Genomic DNA, 23,159 nt, shown 5'->3' with positions numbered 1-23,159 from the left:
CTGAAACTCCCAGTGCTGAGAAGTCGACCTGTGATGGGTTGCAGGCGGCCTTGACCTGTAGTATCTTCGGGGTCGACTTTGGAAGTCCTTAGAGCGCGCACACGTTTGTCACGCGGCTGGGCGCGACGACCACAATCCCTTTGACGCGTGCCAAACCCTAGCTCTAACCCGATCTTAAGTTGCAAGCATGTGTGTTACAGCCAGTGTCTTATACAGTTGTTTGGTGCACGTGATCCTTCTCAACTGCGCTGTCTATCCCAACAATTATGCGTATGCTACGCGCTAGGCGCATTGGCGCCCAAAAGAATGACAGCAAACAATGTCGCGTGTTCCAATCACGTGCCCGCTAGCTCAAATGCCATGTCACCCACTGCAATGTTCCCAGCTGGCGCCCAGTGGTCTCTCGCAATTCCAAACCTCTCCGGTCAACCGGCCTCCGATTCTAATATACCACACTTTCCATCGGTTCATCCAAAGGCTTGCAGTCCATTCGACAGCCGTCTGAAATCTCTAAATGCGCCAGTACCAGGAACCACTGAACCAGCCAGCAGCCATCTGTCTTGACAACCCCTCCAACCGGGACTCCACTACGCCACGCGAACTCGGGACTTCCTCCTTGGGCGCCTTCCCGTTCCCTGCCGCATCACCAAACACGGTGGCTACTTCCTGGTCGCAGTATCCTGCGCATCCGCAACACCCCCTTCATTACTACTTCCGCTGCTGCCCATTCCGCTGCTGGTCACCATCCCGCCAGGGGGGCAGTCGGCCCATCACGCCGCCGGCTAGTTGTTCACCCTCCTCCTTAGCTCGAAGGAGGATCGCGGCGAAAAAGCCACGCGCCAAAGCCCATGATGCCATCACCAATGCTGGCGCTGCTGCCGCCGCCGGTGCTGCCGCCGCTGGTGCCGGCGCCGTTGCCGTGGGTGTCCTGCTCGGTGGGGAATGTGGTGCCGGCAGGGGAGGCGTCAGTCGTGTAAGTGGTAGGCGCGATGTCACATATCTGCATTATGCGGTCAGGCAGCAGAAGGGCAACACACAAACAACAACAAATAGGTCAGGTGCGCAGCAGCATTAACAGCGTTTTCGCACGTCGTGCATCAGCCTGGAAACAAGCACATTCACACAGCGACGCAAAGCGAGGAGGGCAACAATCTATCGCGCCGCCGCTGTCAATCTCAACATGCATGCTCACCATCCGCAGCCAACTACGCATCAAGCCGTACAAAGCGTGGAACGGCGCCGCATTGCCACTACTGGTACTGCCATGGGCCACGGCTGCCGTGCCGTCACCACCACCACCACCACTGCCACCTGTTGTACTCACGTGCGCGGGGGCGCCGGCCACAGTCACGGGCGGCGGCGGCGCGTCTGCCGCCATGCTCGCGGCGCCCACACCCACATCTCCGGCCGAGGCCGCATCGGGGTGGCGCGGCTGCGGCTGCTGCTGCGGCTGCGAGTGCGCCTGGGCGCGCGAATGCGAGTGCGAGTGCGGCGGCGCCACGGGTGAGATGGTGGGAATGCTGCCAGCCTCATCCGCCGGCAGGCCCATCGCCGCCGCCGAGACGGCGGCCGCCGCCGGGCCGGCGGCGATGATGCTCGCCGCCAGGTCGGTGCTGCTGATCGTGGAGTGGCCGCCGGGGTTGCTGCTACTGCCGGGCTGGCGGCTGTAGTCAGTGGCGGCGGCGGGCGCCGCGTGCAGGTCGTGCACGTGCGCGGGCGCGTTGGCTGCGGCGGAGACGTCGCCGATCGTGTGGCCGCCGGCGGCGGCGGCGGACTTGTCGGCTGCGCCGAGGCCGAAGGGCGTCAGCGTGGTGCCGTCGGGGGCGGGGAAGGAGTCGGGAAGGGCGGCGGCGGTGGGGCCGGCGGCGTCGATGGGCGGGCTGGGGTGGCCGGTGGCGGTGGCTGGGTTGAGGGGCGCGGTGCCGGACAGGGCGCCGGTGGCGGGGACGGTGCCGGTGGTGGAGTCGGGGCCGGTGATGGTGTTGGTGGGGAAGGTGGCGTTGGGATTCGTGCCAGTGGTGGGATTGGTGCCCGTGGTGCCGGAGGTGCCAGTGGTGCCGGTGGTGATTGTGGTGGGGTGGGCGCCGGTCGTGCTGGTGGTTGCGGTGCTGTTGACGATGGTGTTGCTCGGGGTGATGGGCGTGCCGGTGGTGGCGAAGGGATCTCCCACGGGCGGGTGCACTACAGGGCTGCTGGTGCCGGTGCTGCCGCTGGTGTTGGGGATGGTGTTGGTGTTGGTGTTGGGGGTGGTGTTGGGGGTGGTGTTGGGGTTGGTGTCGGTGGTGGTGGGCACAGCGGCGGGTGGCACGGCAAAGAAAGTGGTGCCTGTGGCTCCCACGGGCACGTCGGTGGTGCTGGTGCCGGTGTTGCCGGTGTTGCCGGTGTTGCCGGTGTTGCCGGTGTGAGTGCCACTGGTGGTGGGGGTGGGGTTGGAAGCATCGCGGTGGCCTGTGTGTGATGCGGTGGCGGCGCGGGGTGGGGTCGAGGAGTTGGAAGCAGCGAACAACCGTGGATGAACCTGCGAACCATTACTATAAATACTTCACAAACAGGCACACGCACATACATGCACACACCACCTTTCCGTCTCGTTGTCCAACCCCCCCCCCCACACACACACACACACACGCACACGCACACGCACACACACACACACACACACACACACACACACACACACACACACGCTCACCTCTAGTGGCGGCCATGCCCGGCAGGCGGCTCTCGATGGCCTCCAGCGTGCCCCGAGCCATGTCCACCACACCCGCCACCACACCCGCCCGACGGCTGTGCGCGCCCAAACCCGCGGTGATGCTGGTGTCTCCTCCGCCGCTGGAGGGCGTGGCGGTGGCGGCGCCGGAGCCGACGGGGCTGCCGGTGTTGACTGTGGTGCCGGTGGCGGTGGGCGTGGCGGTTGAGGTGGTGGTGGCGGAGCCGAGGAGCGAGCCGTCAACAGAGCACTTTTCTGTGGGGACATGGGGTGTTTTGGTGTTGGGTTTTGGGTTTTCGGGATTCGCCCGGGGTGCGGATGGTTGGTTGGACAGAAGAGTAAGCACAAGCGAACAATACGAGTACCCGCTTGCGCTCCGTTCCCATCCCACTCCACCCGTCACCCAGCACCCCACCCGCCCGCCCTCCCCGAAATCCCCAGCACGCCCCCAGCACGCCCCCAGCACGCCCCCAGCACGCCCCAACCCCACGCACCCAGCGGCAGGCGGTGGTGCAGCTCCACTCCGTGCCCGCCCGGCAGCACGCCGCCGCCCGGCTTCACCCGCAGCGACAGGTTGTTCATGGGCGCAGTGGTGGCGCCGCCCGCACCTGTGCGGGTGTGTGGGTGTGGGTGTGGGTGTGGGTATGGGTGTGGGTGTGGGTGTGAATGTGGGTGTGGGTGTGTCGGGAAAGCACCAGGGCAGCTCGCCAGCACCCAAAAGCCTCCTCACGCACTCCCCCACCCATCCGACCCATCCCTCCCACCCATCCCTCCCCTGCTCCCACCTTGTTCCCTCCCCCTGCCCCTATCCCTGCCCCCACCCCTGCAACCCCCCTGATTCCCCTCCCCCTGCCCCCACCCCTGCAACCCCCCTGATTCCCCTCCCCCTGCCTTCATCCCTGCCTCCCCCCCCTGCATCCCCCTTTTACGCACGCACCTGCCTGCTCCGCCCCCTCCCAGCACACCAGTCCGCCGCCGTCCATCTTGACCAGCACGTACTTGTACTGCACGTCCGTGTCCACAGGCAGCCGTACAACCGCCTGCCACGTGTCGCCATCCGTCCACTGCAGGGGGGGCGGCAGGGTGCGGTAGGGCGCGCGCGGGGATTCAGCTGAGGTAGGTCCAGTGGTGGTGGTGGTGGGATTGCAGGGGTGTCTTGTCACACACATACGGTACGGACACACGCATACGGTACGGATACACGGACACACGGACACACGGACACACGGACACACGGACACGACCTGCCCCGCCCACCTGCATGCGCACCGCCCTGTTGGGGTCCCACGAGCCCAGCTCCGGCACCGAGCCCACCACCGCATAGCCGTGGCCGAAGGCGCAGTGCTTGGTGTACTGCAGCACCACCGGCACGTACTGCTGCTGCGGCGGTTGCTGCGGCTGGCCGGCTGCAGAGGGCTTGGCGCGGTCTGTAGGGGGAGGAGGGAGTCGGGAAGCAGGGGGGAACGGGGAGCGGGGATGGACGTAGGTGGGGTAAGGTGAGGTTTTCTTTACCGATCCCAAGGGGGCAAGGTTGATGGTGGGGGCAAGGGGCAATGTGATGAGCTGGACGCCTTCACCAGCGCAAGGACGTGCCGGGCACGCTGCTAGCGAGCGCCGCCCCAATGACCCTTTGCCCCAGCCACCACCTCCCGGCCCCCCATCGCTGCGGCCACCCCGTCGGACGGACTGGCTCGCTCACCGGCTCGTGTGGCGGCGTCCTTGTCATTCTCCCGGAAACGCACCCGCACACCTGCTGAACATGAACACACACAGGGACTGAAGGACCCGATGAGGAACACACGAGGCAGCACGCAGAGGCGGGTAGCAGCAGTGCCGGCGCAGGCGGGTGGCCGGCGCCGCGGGCCAAGTGGCGGACGCGCGAGCGTTCACCACATAGATACCAACGTCCCCGCAAATCCATGTCGGCTACAGCAGCAGACCCCAAGAAGCACGCGTGCACGCCCCACACCCCACGCTGCCTGGAAGATAGCGCCCCCACACTCACTGCGCTGGGGAGCGGACGGCTGCGACAGCTGGGGCGTCTGCTGCTGCGGCAGCCGGCGGAGTGGGACACAGGCTGCGGCGCCGCGACGGCGCGCCAGGGGAAGCGGCAGGGCCCCAGCGGCGGCCGCCGAAACCGCGCCGCTGCGAGTGCTGCTGCCACCGGCCGCGACGTCGGAGCGACCCGACAGGTGTTGCTGAAGCTTCATAGCTACTGCCTAGGTGTCTTCAGACAGGTAGGGAGTGAGGCTAGGGTGAAGGGCACTGAGGGAAAGGTTGCGAGCGAGCGCGCAGGCGTTTCTTTTTTCGTAGTGTCGGGCCCCGCACGGTGCTTTGTGTGGATCACTCTCGGATTGGCTTATCTTGGGCTGCAAAGGTATGTGAAGTTCTTTTGGCGGTATGCCAAGACGGGTGGTCCTAAGAAGTGTTTCCCAAAGAGTCCGCCGGAGCGACCCAATTCCGTGACGTTCTGACTGCGTCACTGCTTCTGCCGCCGGACGCTGCCCGGGCTGCTCTGGCTCGCACCGCGTTTGACGACGCACGCTTATGCCTCATCCAGAAAACACCGATCCAAGCCATTCCAGCCAGGAATTTGGCTCGGGGGTCGGCAGCGCGCGTGGGACGCCGGGACCCGGGGTGGCAAAACCGTTTGCCCGCACGTGGTCCGTGCGTCCCGTGGGTCACAACTGCCCCAGAACCGCCCCGCATTTCACACCAACCTGCATCTTCTCAACCAGGCTTGTGCTATCGGTCATGCGCACTCACACTCGCCGATCTCACAGGCGCCAGGGTGGGGGGTGAGGGGTAGGCAGTTGCGATGCATGATTGGTGCCGTTAACAACTCGCCGTTAAGCCTGAGCCTGGCAGCCGCGGCTGACCGCGCATGCCTCCAATGCGTGGATGCCCGACACATCGCCATTCCATTGCTGTGCAGGCGGCTCTGGGCATCCTAGAGCCGCCGACACGCACCGATGCGCTCGGCTCACCGCCCACCTACGCCCATGGCGCACACGCAGCGCATCCTCGGTCGCAGCCCGGGCGTGGCATTAGCTGATGGGATGCTGCCCCACTTCAGAATGCACTGAGGGCCGTGCACGTCGCATGGGCATGCGTGCGGGGGTGGGGCGGACAAGGCGTGTGCGGAGGCATGCATGCTTTGTGTGGGGGGCCTTGAGGGTGCGTGGCTGCGACGGTGGGGTATGGGCCGCTTCCGTGCCTTGGAGCCTGGGCGCTGTACCTGCCCGGCCCGCAGTGGTCAGCCCCGGTAGACGGCATGCTATGACGGCCCTCGGGCCGCCAGGAATCGGCACGGCCGGGCCACACGCTGGCCGGGCGTCCGGCCACCCCACACGCCGTAGAGCCCGCAGACGAGCCCAGCGCCCGCACGGCTGCCGCACAAATGCCCAGGCCTGCTTGTTTCATACGTGTGTACATGTAGGCGTGCCAGTAGCTCCCTGGCTGGGCATGGGGCGCATACGTGGCGCGTGGGCGGGCATGCCCACACGTTTGGCGGGTCCGCATTTCGTTAGGATTCGGGCTACCCCGACTTCAAGGTAGCTTGTTTGTGGTCATTTGGGCCCACCTATATGATAATAGGCAAATGAAGGAACCGACGCCAGGAAAGTGGCGACTTTTGGCCAGACCCTCAGCAGCTCGCGACATAGCACTAAAAGTGCCTTAATTGGGCCACCTCGGGCCCTGGTCGCTGGAGGGCGTTTGGGGCTCGGCTGCCGGCCTAACTACTACATATATGCTATATATGTAATTGTGGCACTGCTGGAAGTGGTAGTACGCGTGGGTGCGGGCCGGTCGGCGACCGGTCCATTTCGGTCGCTGGCCCCAATTTGGACCACCCCGGCAAACCCCACCTTTACACCCCGGCGCGCTAGTTTTGCGTATGCTATGATATCTATGGGCATTATAACAACATCAGGAGTGGCATGGGCATTCTCGCGGGGCCTCCTCGAGCTTCCGCACTCGAAATTGCCGCGCATGGCCGGACGCAGGGTCAGGTCGCGTTACATGCGGTCAATAGTCCGTCCGCGGCTTCCTAAAATCCACTTGGATGCATGATGAATTGAAATGCAGAGCGCTGGGGCACAAAGACGGGCTCGGGCGGCAAAGCCTCTTCGCTCGTGCTGGTCCATCGGGCATTGCACAGTCGCGAGCTTGAGTTAGAAGCCGTGGTCAATAGCTATGGCTTCCTTAGCTTGTGCTTAAGAAATGCAAAGCTTAAGCGGGGCCCGAACAACGCTCCTGGGTGGCAAAGGTGTCGATGGCCCAAATTTTGGTCGGCCCAAACGTGGTTGTCGGCCTCCGGGGGCCTCCGAAGACCGGCCGCCGTGGCACAGCTTTGCCTTTATACAAGTAATTGATACTGCCGCGGCGGCATGCTTAATTGCTGGCCGTATGCGCCAAACGAGCGGGTGGTCCAATTTGGGGCACCCTAGGAATTAGGCACTTTTAGTGCTAGCCGGCTGCGCGAGAATTGCAAAATCAACTCCGGAAGCGTGGCCGAATGCAGCTCGCCCAGTGCTTCCTATGGCTTACCAGTATATAAGAATATGTGATTTCTTGCCGCGTTCACAACCACCACCATAAACGTGTGCCAGGTCGGCCCGTACCACGGGGCCCTGGCCGTGTCCAGGGTGCACTTGCCGGGCCTGCCACGCCCCTCTGCTGCATCCCACTCTTGCCCCCCGCCCCCCAGGCGCCTCTGGGTACATGCATAGCAGCCGTCAGCATCACGCCTCGGCAAAGCAGCTCGCACACAGACGCCCCCTAGGCGGCGCCCAGCCCAGGGGTGCGTGCAAGGCTACACACTGCGCCCGGAGCTGGCAAGGGCTGCCGCGGCTGACCGCGCATGCCGCCAATACGTGGATGCCCGACACATCGCCATTCCATTGCTGTGCAGGCGGCTCTGGGCATCCTAGAGCCGCCGACACGCACCGATGCGCTCGGCTCACCGCCCACCTCGGCCCGTGGCGCACACGCAGCGCATCCTCGGTCGCAGCCCGGGCGTGGCATTAGCTGAAGGGGTGCTGCCCCACTTCAGAACGCACTTAAGGCCGTGCACGTCGCACGGACATGCGTGAGGGGGTGGGGCGGACAAGGCGTGTGCGGAGGCATGCATGCTTTGTGTGGGGGGCCTTGAGGATGCGTGGCTGCGACGGTGGGGTATGGGCCGCTTCCGTGCCTTGGAGCCTGGGCGCTGTACCTGCCCGGCCCGCAGTGGTCAGCCCCGGTAGACGGCATGCTATGACGGCCCTCGGGCCGCCAGGAATCGGCACGGCCGGGCCACACGCTGGCCGGGCGTCCGGCCACCCCACACGCCGTAGAGCCCGCAGACGAGCCCAGCGCCCGCACGGCTGCCGCACAAATGTCCAGGCCTGCTTGTTTCATACGTGTGTACATGTAGGCGTGCCAGTAGCTCCCTGGCTGGGCATGGGGCGCATACGTGGCGCGTGGGCGGGCATGCCCACACGTTTGGCGGGTCCGCATTTCGTTAGGATTCGGGCTACCCCGACTTCAAGGTAGCTTGTTTGTGGTCATTTGGGCCCACCTATATGATAATAGGCAAATGAAGGAACCGACGCCGGGAAAGTGGCGACTTTTGGTCAGACCCTCAGCAGCTCGCGACCGAGCCGGCCGCGCGAGAATTGCAAAATCAACTCCGGAAGCGTGACCGAATGCAGCTCGCTCAGTGCTTCCTATGGCTTACCAGTATATAAGAATATGTGATTTCTTGCCGCGTTCACAACCACCACCATAAACGTGTGCCAGGTCGGCCCGTACCACGGGGCCCTGGCCGTGCCCAGGGTGCACTTGCCGGGCCTGCCACGCCCCTCTGCTGCATCCCACTCTTGCCCCCCGCCCCCCAGGCGCCTCTGGGTACATGCATAGCAGCCGTCAGCATCACGCCGCGGCAAAGCAGCTCGCACACAGACGCCCCCTAGGCGGCGCCCTGCCCAGGGGTGCGTGCAAGGCTACACACTGCACCCGGAGCTGGCAAGGGCTGCCGCGGCTGACCGCGCATGCCTCCAATGCGTGGATGCCCGACACATCGCCATTCCATTGCTGTGCAGGCGGCTCTGGGCATCCTAGAGCCGCCGACACGCACCGATGCGCTCGGCTCACCGCCCACCTCGGCCCGTGGCGCACACGCAGCGCATCCTCGGTCGCAGCCCGGGCGTGGCATTAGCTGATGGGATGCTGCCCCACTTCAGAACGCACTTAAGGCCGTGCACGTCGCACGGACATGCGTGAGGGGGTGGGGCGGACAAGGCGTGTGCGGAGGCATGCATGCTTTGTGTGGGGGCCCTTGAGGATGCGTGGCTGCGACGGTGGGGTATGGGCCGCTTCCGTGCCTTGGAGCCTGGGCGCTGTACCTGCCCGGCCCGCAGTGGTCAGCCCCGGTAGACGGCATGCTATGACGGCCCTCGGGCCGCCAGGAATCGGCACGGCCGGGCCACACGCTGGCCGGGCGTCCGGCCACCCCACACGCCGTAGAGCCCGCAGACGAGCCCAGCGCCCGCACGGCTGCCGCACAAATGTCCAGGCCTGCTTGTTTCATACGTGTGTACATGTAGGCGTGCCAGTAGCTCCCTGGCTGGGCATGGGGCGCATACGTGGCGCGTGGGCGGGCATGCCCACATGTTTGGCGGGTCCGCATTTCGTTAGGATTCGGGCTACCCCGACTTCAAGGTAGCTTGTTTGTGGTCATTTGGGCCCACCTATATGATAATAGGCAAATGAAGGAACCGACGCCAGGAAAGTGGCGACTTTTGGTCAGACCCTCAGCAGCTCGCGACCGAGCCGGCCGCGCGAGAATTGCAAAATCAACTCCGGAAGCGTGACCGAATGCAGCTCGCTCAGTGCTTCCTATGGCTTACCAGTATATAAGAATATGTGATTTCTTGCCGCGTTCGCAACCACCACCATAAACGTGTGCCAGGTCGGCCCGTACCACGGGGCCCTGGCCGTGCCCAGGGTGCACTTGCCGGGCCTGCCACGCCCCTCTGCTGCATCCCACTCTTGCCCCCCGCCCCCCAGGCGCCTCTGGGCACATGCATAGCAGCCGTCAGCATCACGCCGCGGCAAAGCAGCTCGCACACAGACGCCCCCTAGGCGGCGCCCTGCCCAGGGGTGCGTGCAAGGCTACACACTGCACCCGGAGCTGGCAAGGGCTGCCGCGGCTGACCGCGCATGCCTCCAATGCGTGGATGCCCGACACATCGCCATTCCATTGCTGTGCAGGCGGCTCTGGGCATCCTAGAGCCGCCGACACGCACCGATGCGCTCGGCTCACCGCCCACCTCGGCCCGTGGCGCACACGCAGCGCATCCTCGGTCGCAGCCCGGGCGTGGCATTAGCTGAAGGGGTGCTGCCCCACTTCAGAACGCACTTAAGGCCGTGCACGTCGCACGGACATGCGTGAGGGGGTGGGGCGGACAAGGCGTGTGCGGAGGCATGCATGCTTTGTGTGGGGGGCCTTGAGGGTGCGTGGCTGCGACGGTGGGGTATGGGCCGCTTCCGTGCCTTGGAGCCTGGGCGCTGTACCTGCCCGGCCCGCAGTGGTCAGCCCCGGTAGACGGCATGCTATGACGGCCCTCGGGCCGCCAGGAATCGGCACGGCCGGGCCACACGCTGGCCGGGCGTCCGGCCACCCCACACGCCGTAGAGCCCGCAGACGAGCCCAGCGCCCGCACGGCTGCCGCACAAATGTCCAGGCCTGCTTGTTTCATACGTGTGTACATGTAGGCGTGCCAGTAGCTCCCTGGCTGGGCATGGGGCGCATACGTGGCGCGTGGGCGGGCATGCCCACATGTTTGGCGGGTCCGCATTTCGTTAGGATTCGGGCTACCCCGACTTCAAGGTAGCTTGTTTGTGGTCATTTGGGCCCACCTATATGATAATAGGCAAATGAAGGAACCGACGCCAGGAAAGTGGCGACTTTTGGTCAGACCCTCAGCAGCTCGCGACCGAGCCGGCCGCGCGAGAATTGCAAAATCAACTCCGGAAGCGTGACCGAATGCAGCTCGCTCAGTGCTTCCTATGGCTTACCAGTATATAAGAATATGTGATTTCTTGCCGCGTTCACAACCACCACCATAAACGTCAGCCCGTACCACGGGGCCCTGGCCGTGCCCAGGGTGCACTTGCCGGGCCTGCCACGCCCCTCTGCTGCATCCCACTCTTGCCCCCCGCCCCCCAGGCGCCTCTGGGTACATGCATAGCAGCCGTCAGCATCACGCCGCGGCAAAGCAGCTCGCACACAGACGCCCCCTAGGCGGCGCCCTGCCCAGGGGTGCGTGCAAGGCTACACACTGCGCCCGGAGCTGGCAAGGGCTGCCGCGGCTGACCGCGCATGCCTCCAATGCGTGGATGCCCGACACATCGCCATTCCATTGCGGTGCAGGCGGCTCTGGGCATCCTAGAGCCGCCGACACGCACCGATGCGCTCGGCTCACCGCTCACCTACGCCCATGGCGCACACGCAGCGCATCCTCGGTCGCAGCCCGGGCGTGGCATTAGCTGATGGGGTGCTGCCCCACTTCAGAATGCACTGAGGGCCGTGCAAATCGCATGGGCATGCGTGCGGGGGCGGGGCGGGGTCGGCATTCCTGCGTATGGGTGCTGCTGCGCCAGGGTGTGGGCAGGCGGGTGCAACGGGTTGATTCCAGTGACCGTGGGTTGGGACAATAAAAATGGTCTGGATCCCCTGACGTCTGTGTTTGTGAGTTGGGCCGGCCCCTTCCGTTGCCAGGCTCCACTCACTCTCCACACACCCCGTTTCTCCTACATGCGTGTGTACATCGGCGCGCGCTACTGGTGCTGCGCCTATTGCGACCGCTAGCTTTAAGGGTTCAGGGGAAACCCTGGCTAGCTGATGGGCGGATGCACGATCTAGCGGACATGCTCATGTTCTGCCTGCTGAACCCTCCTGGTACTCTGCCGCACGGTGTGGTCATGAGGCTCGCTTACGATGTGTGGCAGGACAGCTGTCAGCTAGGTTGGTATGGTGGCGATGTGAAACTGTGCTGGGGTGTGAACGAGAAAGCGAGAGGTGCTAGCTGGCATGCTGCTAATGGCGGGTAGGCACCACCCCTATGCTGATGGCGGGTAGGCACCATCCCTCCGCCCCTGCACCATCCACCAGCTGCCCCGTGACCTTTCCCGGTGCATGCCTTGCGTGGGTCGGAGGAAAGACGTATGCGCATGATGTATTTCAAGATAAGCTGCAGTACGTAGCAGGTGCATTTGTCCTGCTACAAATATCGGCTACTCTGTAAGCAAGCCTGCCTAGGTGTGTGCATGTCCGCACATACACATCACGGGCACGACGGCAGTCAGGCCGCAGGAACTCACAATTCCGCGGCTCCACATCTGCTGCGCCGGTGCTACATGACTAGCTATCTACCTGCGACGGTGCCCCCAACACACCCATCCATACACACATGTGGTCATGTGCCGTAATGTTATCCGTCCTGTGTCCCCCACCCAGTCATAAAACCGTACACACTCTGAGTCGCCACGCACAAACCACTTTTCACGGAGGGCCTCAGAGCCCCAACCGAGCAAGTGACCAGCAGTCACCTTGCCCCTAGGAACAAAATAAAGAAACAAGCGAACCGTGAAGTGGTCTTATGGCTTGTTCCTTAAATGCCCGTATGTTCCACAGCCCATACATGTGTTCCAACGCAGTCAGCCATCCCCATCAAACAACCACCAACTGAAGTAGAGCACGGGCATTGCGCATTGTGCGGCCTGATAACTCATGCCGTACATATGCCAAAACTGATACCCGCTGGCAGCACCCACGTGCCGGCGCGGCCTGAAAACTGCTGGCTCAACGTCATGCGTTGTACATCTCACCTGCTGCCCAGGCACAGGCCCAAACCCCAGCCGGCATTATCACCTACTGCAGCCCCTCGAAACATTCCACGACCCACATAACATTGTTCTTCGTTCCAACAAACTTTTGTCGGTATACCGCTGCACATCGCAATGGCCAAATGCCACTCACGCCGTCTCGAGCATTGCCTCCGCCACAATTCTGATCGCAATTGCCCAAGGTCACCACCTGTCACCACCGAGTTTAACGAAGCTCGCGAGTCACACAGCCAACTGTGAAGGCGTGCGCATGCTACAACGCACTGCCCACTTGATCATACATCTACCGCATGCAGCGGTAGTGCAACCATGCAGCACGCGTTACGGTCGAGCGAATGTGCCGTACCGCGCTTTTAGATGTAGGCGACGGGGCGCACGCCGGGCAGGGAGATGCCCAGCTCAATCTTGTACAGGAACACAAAGGCGGCGTAGATGGCGCTGGAGCCGCAGAAGAAGCCAAAGTAGCCGGCGGCCTGCTCGCAGCGGGGGTCCCACACGCCGCCGGACAGCAGCGCGAAGGTGATGACCAGGGTGCTGTGCGTGGAGGGAGGGAGGAAAAGAGATGGAGGGAGAAGCGGGTTCAGAAGGTGGCACACGTACATGTGCTTCAGGGAAAGAACCTGGCGCTAGACGAGGTAGGCAGCTCCCGCCGGCTTCACGCTCGGGTCATCGGGCACATTCACATTCACACTGGGCGGGGAACGCACCACGAAAACTACGCCGTGCCTGCGCCTGATGCTTACTGATGGTCGCATGAATGCAACCCACGCCCAGCCGCACCCACCTGAAGATGGTCATCAAGCAGCCGTTCTTGCGGCAGGTCACGATGAAGAAGCCGAAGGTCAGGACGGCCCACAGACCGCACCACAGGGACTTGCCGCTCTGGACGCCGGCGTACAGGGCCTTGTCGGTCCAGGTCAGGTACTCGAGCAGGAACCAGCCCATCCAGAAGGCGCCGTAGGAAGCAAAGGCAGTGCCGCCAAAGGTGTTGCCCTTGATCAACTGTGATAAGGGGGGGGGCGGGAGGACACAGGGATGGATGAGCGCGAGCGTGAGTGAACAAGCTTATGTACAGTAGTCAGCCCAAAAGCCCCGCGAAACCGGGGGGAGGGGGGGAGCGCAACCGCTTAGGAACGGAGCTCTCTAAGCGAGCCGATATCGGCCTGATACCCCAGCGCCAAGCGAGCAGTGTAGCACCGTTGCAATCTCGCGTCTCACCTCAAGAACGCCAGCGACGAACTGGCCCAGGCCACCGTAGAACATCGCATAGCAGAAAACGGTGGGCAGGAAGCCCTTGGTGGTCCACTCGGTAGTGATGAACATGAGCATGCAAGTGGTCATGCCGAAGCACAGCAGGCCGAAAGGTCCCGGGTCGCCACGGACCCACTCATCCTTCACCACTGGCGCCGTCATCATCGCGAGCTGCGCCTTCGCCTTGCCCTCCGAGCTGGACAGCGACTCAACGTCCATAGTATGATGAGCGTGAGCCATTGTAACCGCTTGCAGCGCTAACAAGTTAGGCGCGTTTAGTCGGGAGGTGACCAGTCAAAGCGCGCGAACTGTTTTGCTCGCGGCGGTGTGGCACACACGAAACTTCGGGCGCCCTAGGATTTATGTGGTCTATCGCAGTCGTCTGAGATTGATGGAGATTGAGATGGCGAGGAGTAAACGGGTCACCGCGTCAACTGGCCGAGTCGCCCTTCTCGCGATTTTGCGCGTCTGACTAACAGGGAATGGACGCGGTTTCTGTGAGTCAAGGATAGGTTGAACTTTTACAGGTCCAAATTATGTATTAGTTAAGCTTGCAGTTGCGTGGTCAGCCGCGGCATTCACAGTTTTGGTTGACAAGTGTGGAACAGTAGTGCTTTCTTTCAAAGACAACCACTAGATGCCAAGAATGAGAAACATATATGCACATGGTCCTGTGGCTTGATGACCGGACCCCTGTGGCTTTCACTAAACCAACAGGTCTAGACTAAATTGCCTGCGATGCAAGCATCGACGTGGCGCCTTAAACCGCGCTGCTGTTCTGGGTTCCTCCAGATGCCCGCTCCGTGATGCATGCGTGGCAATGTATAACAAGCACTGTGCATTCCGTTCTTTGAGTAGCGCTTCAGCACGGCACCCGTGTGTATGACACTGGCGCGCCTGCGCCCTCCTGCGCTAGGTTGCCACGCCAGGGGGAAGACGCTTGCCTTGACGCAACCCTCCAGGACCACCTAACACGTCCTTCATAGGCCCAGCCATTAAGCATAACGAGGCAGAGTGCGCATCGCATTGGGATTCAGTAGGGCTGGCGGGTAGCCTTTGCACCAGTTTGCACTGCATGCGGGTGGCGGCTTTAGGGCACAGAAGCGGGAGCCGTCCACGGCCCTCAGTGCTGCCGCTTGGCGCGGCGCCGCGGCCACAGACGGCCGGATGGATGCATCAATAATGGACGCTGCTGCAGCACGGTCTCACTAGGTCTCACTGCTGCCGTGACACTTTCTTAAGGACGATGTGCGGGGTACGTGCAAGGTCATGGTGTCATTGATTACTAGATACCTCCCCTTTGGACTACTGAGCCGACATGGGAGAATGGGAGTGCAGCTGGTCCCAAATTACACGTACGGGAGGATGGAAGTGCAGCGAGGCAGACCCACAATTAAATGGTCCCACACACTCCCATCCTCTCCCATCGGCGGCCTGCGGATCCCGCTTCGACACCACAGGGTTGGTGTCATACCCCGCATATTGCATAGGGATGAGCACCCTAAGGGGTTGCTCTGGGACAGGTTGCCCCGCTATGGCAAAACTCGGGGGAGGGGGGCGGCATGGAGGGGACGCGCGGGCTGTCGGGGCAGGTCGGGGAACCCCGTCGCCGCGCCTCCGTCAATAGCTTGGACTATGCTCAAGCCTGATAAGCGGGTTGAGCTATTTTCACCATGCTCGGGCTTGAGTCCACGACTCCATCCGCGAGCGAGCATGGCTGGGCAGTCGCCCAACTTGCCCAGCCGTTCAAAGCACGATCGAATGTATGTGTGAGCGCGTTTTATAAGTATTCATACTTTAGATACGATAGAATTAAGGTAGAACGAAATGCGCGAAGGAAAGGTCATGACAAAGCGCGTGTCATTGGTCACCGGACAAACCTCCCTGATGCTGCAACGAAAGTTTACAACCCGACGATCAGTCGCAAATCAGTCGCAGTCAGCACCTGCCACCTTACATGAGCGCTAGCGCTTTCGCAGAAGCCATAGTTTCCCGCTAGAACCCGCGACCCAGCAGCGCCTGTTAGCCGCTGCTCACCAAGCACTAGCGCTTATTTCTAACGCAAATGGCCCAGACTCATCATACTATGGACGTTGAGTCGCTGTCCAGCTCGGAGGGCAAGGCGAAGGCGCAGCTCGCTCAGATGGCGCCAGTGGTGAAGGATGAGTGGGTCCGTGGCGACCCGGGACCTTTCGGCCTGCTCTGCTTCGGCATGACCACTTGCATGCTCATGTTCATCACTACCGAGTGGACCACCAAGGGCTTCCTGCCCACCGTTTTCTGCTATGCGATGTTCTACGGTGGCCTGGGCCAGTTCGTCGCTGGCGTTCTTGAGGTGAGACGCGAGATTGCAACGGTGCTACACTGCTCGCTTGGCGCTGGGGTATCAGGCCGATATCGGCTCGCTTAGAGAGCTCCGTTCCTAAGCGGTTGCGCTCCCCCCCTCCCCCCGGTTTCGCGTGGCTTTTGGGCTGACTACTGTACATAAGCTTGTTCACTCACGCTCGCGCTCACCCATCCCTGTGTCCTCCCGCCCCCCCCCTTATCACAGTTGATCAAGGGCAACACCTTTGGCGGCACTGCCTTTGCTTCCTACGGCGCCTTCTGGATGGGCTGGTTCCTGCTCGAGTACCTGACCTGGACCGACAAGGCCCTGTACGCCGGCGTCCAGAGCGGCAAGTCCCTGTGGTGCGGTCTGTGGGCCGTCCTGACCTTCGGCTTCTTCATCGTGACCTGCCGCAAGAACGGCTGCCTGATGACCATCTTCAGGTGGATGCGGCTGGGCGTGGGTTGCATTCATGCGACCATCAGTAAGCATCAGGCGCAGGCACGGCGTAGGTTAAATCGTTTTCGTGGTGCGTTCCCCGCCCAGTGTGAATGTGAATGTGCCCGATGACCCGAGCGTGAAGCCAGCGGGAGCTGCCTACCTCGTCTAGCGCCAGGTTCTTTCCTTGAAGCACATGTACACGCGCCACCTTCTGAACCCGCTTCTCCCTCATCTCCTTTCCTCCCTCATCCCTCCACAGCACCCTGGTCATCACCTTCGCGCTGCTGTCCGGCGGCGTGTGGGACCCCCGCTGCGAGCAGGCCGCCGGCTACGTTGGCTTCTTCTGCGGCTCCAGCGCCATCTACGCCGCTTTTGTGTTCCTGTACAAGATTGAGCTGGGCATCTCCCTGCCCGGCGTGCGCCCCGTCGCTTTCCTGTAAGCAGCGGCGCGGATGCCCTCAGTGCACTGCTAGCACTTGGCTTAATGACCAGTTGGTCCTGGTAGCTACCTGGTAGCTTCGAATAACAACACCGACATAGTGCCAGGGTGGCACGGTACAGCACACTGTCGGAGTTTGCCGGCCGGCACTTCGTGTGCCAGGCCGTTTTGGTTTCAACTTGGATCGATGAAATGACAAGTAACGGCTTAGCGCGGTCAATGGCCAGGGCCGACTCAATACGAGCGCAGCCGCGGGAATGACAACGTAGGAACGATGAACGCCGTGTGTATGTGTATGTGGGCTTGCCAAACGTGCACTCAATAATGCCCGGTTTGGGGCGAAGGAGCACTGCGACAGTTTTGGTGCGTGCTATGGATTTGGCAATGCCTCAACGTAGTTGTTAGGTCTCTGGCTGCGAACCTGTGTGGGCGCACGCGTGCGTTTGGGTAATCCCATGGCCCCATGGCCTCAGCACTCTCTTCGTGCTACAGGTTGTGCCTTCCTGTCCTGTACGCCTGAGAGGAAGAGACGGAGAGGCAAGAACGCAGGGGTTGTTGGTATGTCATGGACATTGCAGTTTTGGTGTTGCTGGATACGTCGCCGTGTACGATACGTGAAGGCGCGACATTTTACGGCACAGGTGTCCGCGGCGTGTGCGCGTGTGCCGGACTTTTGAACTTACACCGGCTCCGCCGCACCACCGCAGCACCTTCGTTTTGTACTAAAACATAATTTGCCCGGCGCATGTGGTAAAAGTACAGTGGCATGCGAAGTAGGTGTTGAGTGCAATGCCACGCGTGTGCCTGCCGCCTCGGTGGGCTATAGTGGCTTACGATGAGCGGGAAGACAATGCCATGGTGTGCTTGTTGAATCGCTTGGAAGGAGACAGTAGGAGGCATGGGCATGGAGTGAACGAAGGGACCCACGGCTGGGACCGCAGGGGCAAGGACATTGCCTGCTAATATGGTGCGCAAATGGTGTGCATGCCATTTGAAGTTGATTGGAACTGTGACATACGACTGCAACCTTCCGTTCCGCATCAGGGAGCCCTATCGCCCTCGATCCCACTGTCCAACACAGCCATTATCAGAGCGTGGAGCCGTTTTGGACCCGCCTATCGCAAGCGTCGTCTGCGGGCAGGGCAATGCACCGTCAAGATGGGCTTCCGATCGTTTGCAGCCATGAGAGCAATAAAACATGTTGGTGGTGTTGCTGCACCGCATCAGTTACAGGAGCCATGCAGCGAAACACCCAGGAGTACTGTGGGGCTGAAGTTGCGGGGGTGCAGAACACAGCTTATGCAGCAAAGCTGAAGAGCGCGTTTGTTGTGTGTGGTTACAAGGTGGTGAGCACGATGCATGTACTTGCGCGTGCGTGTGGGGCAGGCAGGGGTTGCAGTGTGGCAGCAACGCTGAGGCAGCGGCCGAGGCGCACGCGCCTGACGCGCAGATGAGAAAGGCAGTACGCAACACTGGTTTCAATGGGCGCAGCTGTACAGCACGAACGCTCCACGAACAGGCACGAACTGAGGCCGCCGGTTGACACGTCGCCGCATGGGCCTAGTTCCGCCGGCAATTAGGATGCCCGGGCAATACATGGAAGCTGAACTAGCATTACTGCTTGCACTTCTAATATTACCTTGACAGGCGACGCAAAGCAAAGACCGACTTTTGAGCACACTTGTTGTTATACACGTTTGTAAAAGGACTTGCAACCCGAATCACTTGTATTTGACAAAACAATATATCTTCGTCTCAGGGCTTTGTAGGCGCTGCGGTCAAGCTGGCAGTGCGACCTGCACTTCGCGAGCTCGGGCAAGCAGCCTTTATATTCATAACAGATAGATGTATCGTTGATAGGCAGCTGTTCATCTAATGCCATTCCAGAGCCGGCAGGTAGGTTCGCCTGTAAATTTGGGCGCGAGGGACGACGCCAGGGACGACTACGACCATTCCAATCGGTTCAGGGTAGTATGCTGGTACTATGGGTGCCAAATGATGGTCGGTCCGCCCGCGATGTCCGCAAACCCTGCGCACGTCGCTACACGGAGCCGCTTCCTGAAGTCGCTGCCGTGCTGGTCACGCTTGTTACCGCCAGTACCTTTCCCTCTTACTTGGCAACCCTTCCACGAGCCGCGCACCTACCCGGCCACGTGTGCTTATAGGGCCGTGGCGTGAGGACGTCAGGCGCCTGACGGGCGGGCCGCAGCTGCGGCAATGCCAGAAGCGGGGGCCACCGGCCGCAGTGCACTGCCGGAAGATGAGCAGCTGCAGCAGCCTGGCTCCACGCCCGCAGCACCGCCGCCGGCGCCAGGCCCCTCGCCACCGGCCCAGCAGCCGCCACAGCTAGCGGTGGGACATGGCGCAGTCGGTGCCCTGCAGCTGCACTCCAGCGGCGGCAGCAGCGCAGGCGGCGGCACGTTACCGGCTCCCGGCTCGGGGCCTGGCCCGCCCCTGGCACGGCTATCGCCCGGGCCGACCGGCCACCCAGCCAGCGGCACCATGCCTCTCACGCCGCCTTTACGGCGCACCAGCGAGGTCCGGGAGCGCACCAGTGACGGTGCCAGCGGCGGCGCCAGCGGCGCCCGGTTAAGCGGTGACGGCGGCGGCGGCGGGCGCCGCAGTGGCGACGGCGGCGGTGGCGGCGGCATGCGCATGAGTGACGGCGGCGGTCAGCCCTCGCCGCTCGGCAGCGCCAGCGCCACCGGGAGCGCTGCAGGAGGCGGTGTCGCGGGCAGCCGGCGCGGCACGCGCGACTCGGCAGACGGGGATGGCGGCGGGCTGGCTGGCTTCTCTGGTGAACTGGGCATAGCGCTGGACGAGTTCGCGTTCGGCGACCGCATCTCCCGGGTCTCACACGGACTTGGCGGCGGCGGCCGCGGCGCCGGCGGCGGCGCCGACGGCGCCGACGGCGGCGCTCCCTGGCAGCCGGCGCTGGGTGGCGGCGGCGCCGCCAGCGACGTGGCGGGCGTCGCGGCCATGGCTCCGGACCATGACAGCAGGTCGGGAAGCGGCAGCATGGAGGGCACGCAGTTCGCGCTGCAGCACGCCGTGCTGCGCGCGTGGAGCTACGTGCGGGAGGCGGCGAGGCCGGGCAAGCACGAGGTGAGGGCAGGCGGCGGCGGGGTGGGTGCGGGGTGAGGGCGGGCTGGAGAAGTGGGGTACCTTGGCGTGTGGGCCATGTGGTGTGTGCGGGGCCAAGAGTGGGTGCGTGCGCTGACGTCGGTGCCACCCTGACCACATTGACCACCCTGCAACTTCTGCACACACGGACCCGCTCTTGTTGCACTCGTCCAACACACGCGCGCTCATGCAAAGACGCTGACATCATCCTGCTTTCTGTGTGTGTACTGTGTGTGTGTGTGTGTGTGTGTGTGTCCTCCTCCTCCCCCCCCCCAGGTGCTCATCCGCGGCACCTCGCGCCGCTCCCTGTTCGTGTTCACGCACGACACCCGCCTCCGCCGCGCCTGTGTGTTCCTGGCCACCAACAAGCTGTTCGAGTGGTGGGTGGAGGCGGCTGGGGTGCTGGGAGGGTTGGGTAGGGCGCAGTGTGGATGGGCTGGTGGGGTGGCGGACTGGCGGGCTGGGGTGCTGGGAGTGATGACGGGCTTTGATTAGATGATGTTGGCAGTTGCGGTCAGCTGTCCGACACCACCCTGGGGTATTTGGGCTGGGTCTGGGCAGGAGGGCGGTGAACTGGAAAGGAAAAACGGGCGGCGGGCTGGGACGGAGGAAGGGAAGAAGGGCTGGGGAATGGCATAGCGAGCCCCCCTCTCTCGAATTCTCTCCTCCACCCACATACACGCACTGTCGCCCTCCCCTGCCTCCCCCCCGACGCTTCCTCCCCAGGTTCATGCTGGCAGTCATCCTAGCCAACTGCGTCACGCTGGCCCTCGCCACGCCCGCCCCCGGCTTCGACGCCAGCGCGCTGGGCCGGCGGCTGGCGCTGCTGGACTTTGTGTGGCTGGCGCTGTTCACAGCCGAGGTGGTGGTGCGCGTGGTGGCGCTGGGGCTGGTGCGGGGGCGCAACAGCTACCTGCGAGACCGTGAGTGGAGCGGGAGCGGGGGGGGGAGGGAGTTACACGCATTAAGTTTACGCAGTGAAGTCGTAGCCAGGTACAAAGGGGGAGGAGGTATGGGGGTGGTCGAAACCGGGGCCAGGCAGAGGATGTGGATGGTTGTCTCACGGTGCGCGGGTGCAAGGGTGAATCACGGTTTGGGGGGCTTAGTTCAGGAGGGAGCTGACACCACCTCGGCCCTAGGCCTGCGTCTTCTAACCTGCCTCATTTCCCATCCCCACCCGTGACCGCCCCGCCCGCGCCCCCGTCAACAACGCGTCTGCCATAATACTGTTCCTGGCTACGCCTTCACTTCTTTAATAGTCATGAATGTAACCCGCACCCCACCCCCCCACCCCCCGGCACCCCTGTGCAGGCTGGAACGTGCTGGACCTGGTGGTTGTGGGGCTGGGCTACCTGGACGTGTCGGGCTCAGGCAACTACTCCCACTTCCGAGCCGCGCGAGTGCTGCGGCCGCTGCGCGCCATCAACAAGGTGCCCGAGATGAAGGTGAGCGGCGGCGGTGGCGGCGGGTCAGGCGCGGTGGCGGGCGCGGTGGCGGGCGCGGTGGCGGCTGCGCCCCAGCTCGAGGCCAAGCATGTGGCCGCATGCGGCCGCACGGGAAGCCGCGAGGGCCCCCCCTCCCGCTTCGTGATGCGGTCGGCGGTGTGCGCGGCCGTAACCCTATCGCATACGCCTGCACCCGGTCTTGCTCTCAAAACCTGCCGCCCCTTCCTGCACCCTCCTTCCCGCCACCTACCCTGCACCTGCTCCTCCTCTCCCCCCCCCCCACCTACGCCTGCTGTCTACCTCGCCACACTCCTCTGTGCCAATCCTTGCAAACCCCCCTGGCTACGCCTTCACTTCTTAAATAATCATGAATGCAACCCCCCCCTGACTACGCCTTCACTTCTTAAATAATCATGAATGCAACCCCCCCTGGCTACGCCTTCACTTCTTAACTAATCATGAATGCAACCCCCCTCCCCCCACACGACGCCCCTCCCCCCCCACTCCCAACAGATGCTTGTGGACACGATGCTGGGCTCCGTGCCCATGCTGCTGGACGTGGTCATCCTGGCGGTCTTCTACTATGTGCTGTTCGGCATCATCGCAATCAACATATTCGCAGGCAGCTTCCGGTACAGGTGAGTACCGACCTGGGCGCCGTCATCGCGCCGCCGCCCGATAGACTCTGGGGATGGGCTGTAGCCAGCTGAGGCTGGGGATGTGGGATGTGGGATGTGGGTCGCAACCGCGCGTGTTGGGATGCGTGCGTGCCGTATGCAGCGTCTGCAAGGAGGTTGTTGCGGAACCCTGGGAACAGGCATCTGCATTAACCCCACCTGACCCGGTGCATACACGATGTCAGTGCTGCTGTCTCCCCTCCCTCCCTACATCCTTCCCTACCTACCTCCACTGCTCAGGTGCGGCGTGCCCGACCTCACCGGCAACTACGGCCTCACCAACGACACGTGGGGGGGACTGCCCGTGTACGAGTCCTGGAACGTCACCTACAGCATAGCCGACACAGAGCGGGTGAGCGGGGGGTTGCAGGTTTGAACAATTGGGAGTAGGATATCAGCAGGGATGGGGGACTGGGGAGGCAGAGGGTGCGTGCAGCGCGCGTGTGGGATGGAGGGAGGGAGTGTGCAGCAGGCGAAGGAGCATGGGTGGATTGGGGGTTTGGGCAGCGTGTGTTGACGCACGCACCCGCGTGGCTAGCACGATGAACCCGCATCCCACCGCGCAGGTGTGCAGCAATCCCATGCCGCCCGACACCGGCGTACTGCGCTGGGTGGCGCTGGCGGGCGAGGCGGCGGCGCAGAGCGCAATGGCGGCGGCGGCGGCGGCGGCGGCCGCGGGTGGCGGCGGCGGCGGCGAGGACGGGTACGGCACCAGCGACCCGGTATTCGCCCCCATGGCAGATGTGGCTTCCTCGCCGGTGCCCGCCACCGACATCTCGGGTGGGCGCGCCAGGCCGGGTGGGGGTCGGTGTGTGTGTGTGTGTGTGTGTGTGTGTGTGTGTGTGTGTGTGTG

General features: G+C 63.1%; 5 protein-coding genes across 5 annotated transcripts in view; 3 read left to right on the top strand and 2 right to left on the bottom strand.

Moving 5' to 3' along the window:
- Positions 1-182: 182 nt before the first annotated feature.
- Positions 183-5,259, bottom strand: CHLRE_17g703000v5 (uncharacterized protein). Its single transcript, XM_043071946.1, has 8 exons — positions 4,716-5,259; positions 4,410-4,460; positions 3,968-4,137; positions 3,648-3,774; positions 3,205-3,318; positions 2,693-2,965; positions 1,325-2,448; positions 183-928 (listed from the first exon to the last, which is right to left on the bottom strand). The coding sequence occupies exons 1-8, from the start codon at positions 4,918-4,920 to the stop codon at positions 803-805; spliced, it is 2,190 nt and encodes a 729-aa protein (XP_042914405.1). The 5' UTR covers positions 4,921-5,259; the 3' UTR covers positions 183-802.
- A 300-nt stretch (positions 5,260-5,559) lies between these two features.
- Positions 5,560-10,255, top strand: CHLRE_17g702976v5 (uncharacterized protein). The gene is made up of 2 exons (XM_043071945.1): positions 5,560-5,887; positions 10,121-10,255. The coding sequence occupies exon 1, from the start codon at positions 5,595-5,597 to the stop codon at positions 5,763-5,765; it is 171 nt and encodes a 56-aa protein (XP_042914404.1). The 5' UTR covers positions 5,560-5,594; the 3' UTR covers positions 5,766-5,887; positions 10,121-10,255.
- Positions 10,256-11,924: 1,669 nt separating this feature from the next.
- Positions 11,925-14,489, bottom strand: CHLRE_17g702950v5 (uncharacterized protein). Its single transcript, XM_001691700.2, has 3 exons — positions 13,823-14,489; positions 13,389-13,606; positions 11,925-13,138 (listed from the first exon to the last, which is right to left on the bottom strand). The coding sequence occupies exons 1-3, from the start codon at positions 14,093-14,095 to the stop codon at positions 12,958-12,960; spliced, it is 672 nt and encodes a 223-aa protein (XP_001691752.2). The 5' UTR covers positions 14,096-14,489; the 3' UTR covers positions 11,925-12,957.
- Positions 14,490-15,769: 1,280 nt separating this feature from the next.
- Positions 15,770-18,099, top strand: CHLRE_17g702900v5 (uncharacterized protein). The gene is made up of 3 exons (XM_001691534.2): positions 15,770-16,190; positions 16,407-16,624; positions 16,882-18,099. Exons 1-3 carry the CDS (start codon positions 15,921-15,923, stop codon positions 17,060-17,062), a joined length of 669 nt encoding a protein of 222 aa, XP_001691586.2. The 5' UTR covers positions 15,770-15,920; the 3' UTR covers positions 17,063-18,099.
- Positions 18,100-18,699: 600 nt separating this feature from the next.
- CHLRE_17g702850v5 (uncharacterized protein) overlaps positions 18,700-23,159 on the top strand; it is a 31,666-nt gene continuing 27,206 nt past the window's right edge. The window contains exons 1-8 of the mRNA XM_043071944.1: positions 18,700-18,957; positions 19,227-20,166; positions 20,461-20,564; positions 20,911-21,107; positions 21,496-21,629; positions 22,143-22,267; positions 22,547-22,658; positions 22,873-23,086. Of these exons, the coding sequence (XP_042914403.1) occupies positions 19,279-20,166; positions 20,461-20,564; positions 20,911-21,107; positions 21,496-21,629; positions 22,143-22,267; positions 22,547-22,658; positions 22,873-23,086 (1,774 nt within the window). The 5' untranslated portion in view covers positions 18,700-18,957; positions 19,227-19,278. The remainder of the gene's footprint in view (positions 18,958-19,226; positions 20,167-20,460; positions 20,565-20,910; positions 21,108-21,495; positions 21,630-22,142; positions 22,268-22,546; positions 22,659-22,872; positions 23,087-23,159) is intronic.

The sequence above is a fragment of the Chlamydomonas reinhardtii genome, chromosome 17 (genome assembly GCF_000002595.2).
Source record: "Chlamydomonas reinhardtii strain CC-503 cw92 mt+ chromosome 17, whole genome shotgun sequence".
Lineage (NCBI taxonomy): Eukaryota > Viridiplantae > Chlorophyta > Chlorophyceae > Chlamydomonadales > Chlamydomonadaceae > Chlamydomonas > Chlamydomonas reinhardtii.
This window is presented reverse-complemented; position numbering and strand designations above follow the sequence as displayed.

Bases quoted from the DNA above. Each gene is read 5' to 3' on its own strand.
- CHLRE_17g703000v5 (XM_043071946.1), bottom strand. From the start codon at position 4,920: ATGAAGCTTCAGCAACACCTGTCGGGTCGCTCCGACGTCGCGGCCGGT. The intron at 4,138-4,409 runs GTGAGCGAGCCA...CTCCCCCTACAG, and splicing joins GGACGCCGCCACACGAGCCG to ACCGCGCCAAGCCCTCTGCA. The intron at 2,449-2,692 runs GTGAGCGTGTGT...CATCACACACAG, and splicing joins GGGCATGGCCGCCACTAGAG to GCCACCGCGATGCTTCCAAC.
- CHLRE_17g702976v5 (XM_043071945.1), top strand. From the start codon at position 5,595: ATGCCTCCAATGCGTGGATGCCCGACACATCGCCATTCCATTGCTGTG.
- CHLRE_17g702950v5 (XM_001691700.2), bottom strand. From the start codon at position 14,095: ATGGCTCACGCTCATCATACTATGGACGTTGAGTCGCTGTCCAGCTCG. The intron at 13,607-13,822 runs GTGAGACGCGAG...CCCTTATCACAG, and splicing joins TCGTCGCTGGCGTTCTTGAG to TTGATCAAGGGCAACACCTT. The intron at 13,139-13,388 runs GTGGGTGCGGCT...CTCCACGCACAG, and splicing joins TGCTTGATGACCATCTTCAG to CACCCTGGTCATCACCTTCG.
- CHLRE_17g702900v5 (XM_001691534.2), top strand. From the start codon at position 15,921: ATGGCCCAGACTCATCATACTATGGACGTTGAGTCGCTGTCCAGCTCG. The intron at 16,191-16,406 runs GTGAGACGCGAG...CCCTTATCACAG, and splicing joins TCGTCGCTGGCGTTCTTGAG to TTGATCAAGGGCAACACCTT. The intron at 16,625-16,881 runs GTGGATGCGGCT...ATCCCTCCACAG, and splicing joins TGCCTGATGACCATCTTCAG to CACCCTGGTCATCACCTTCG.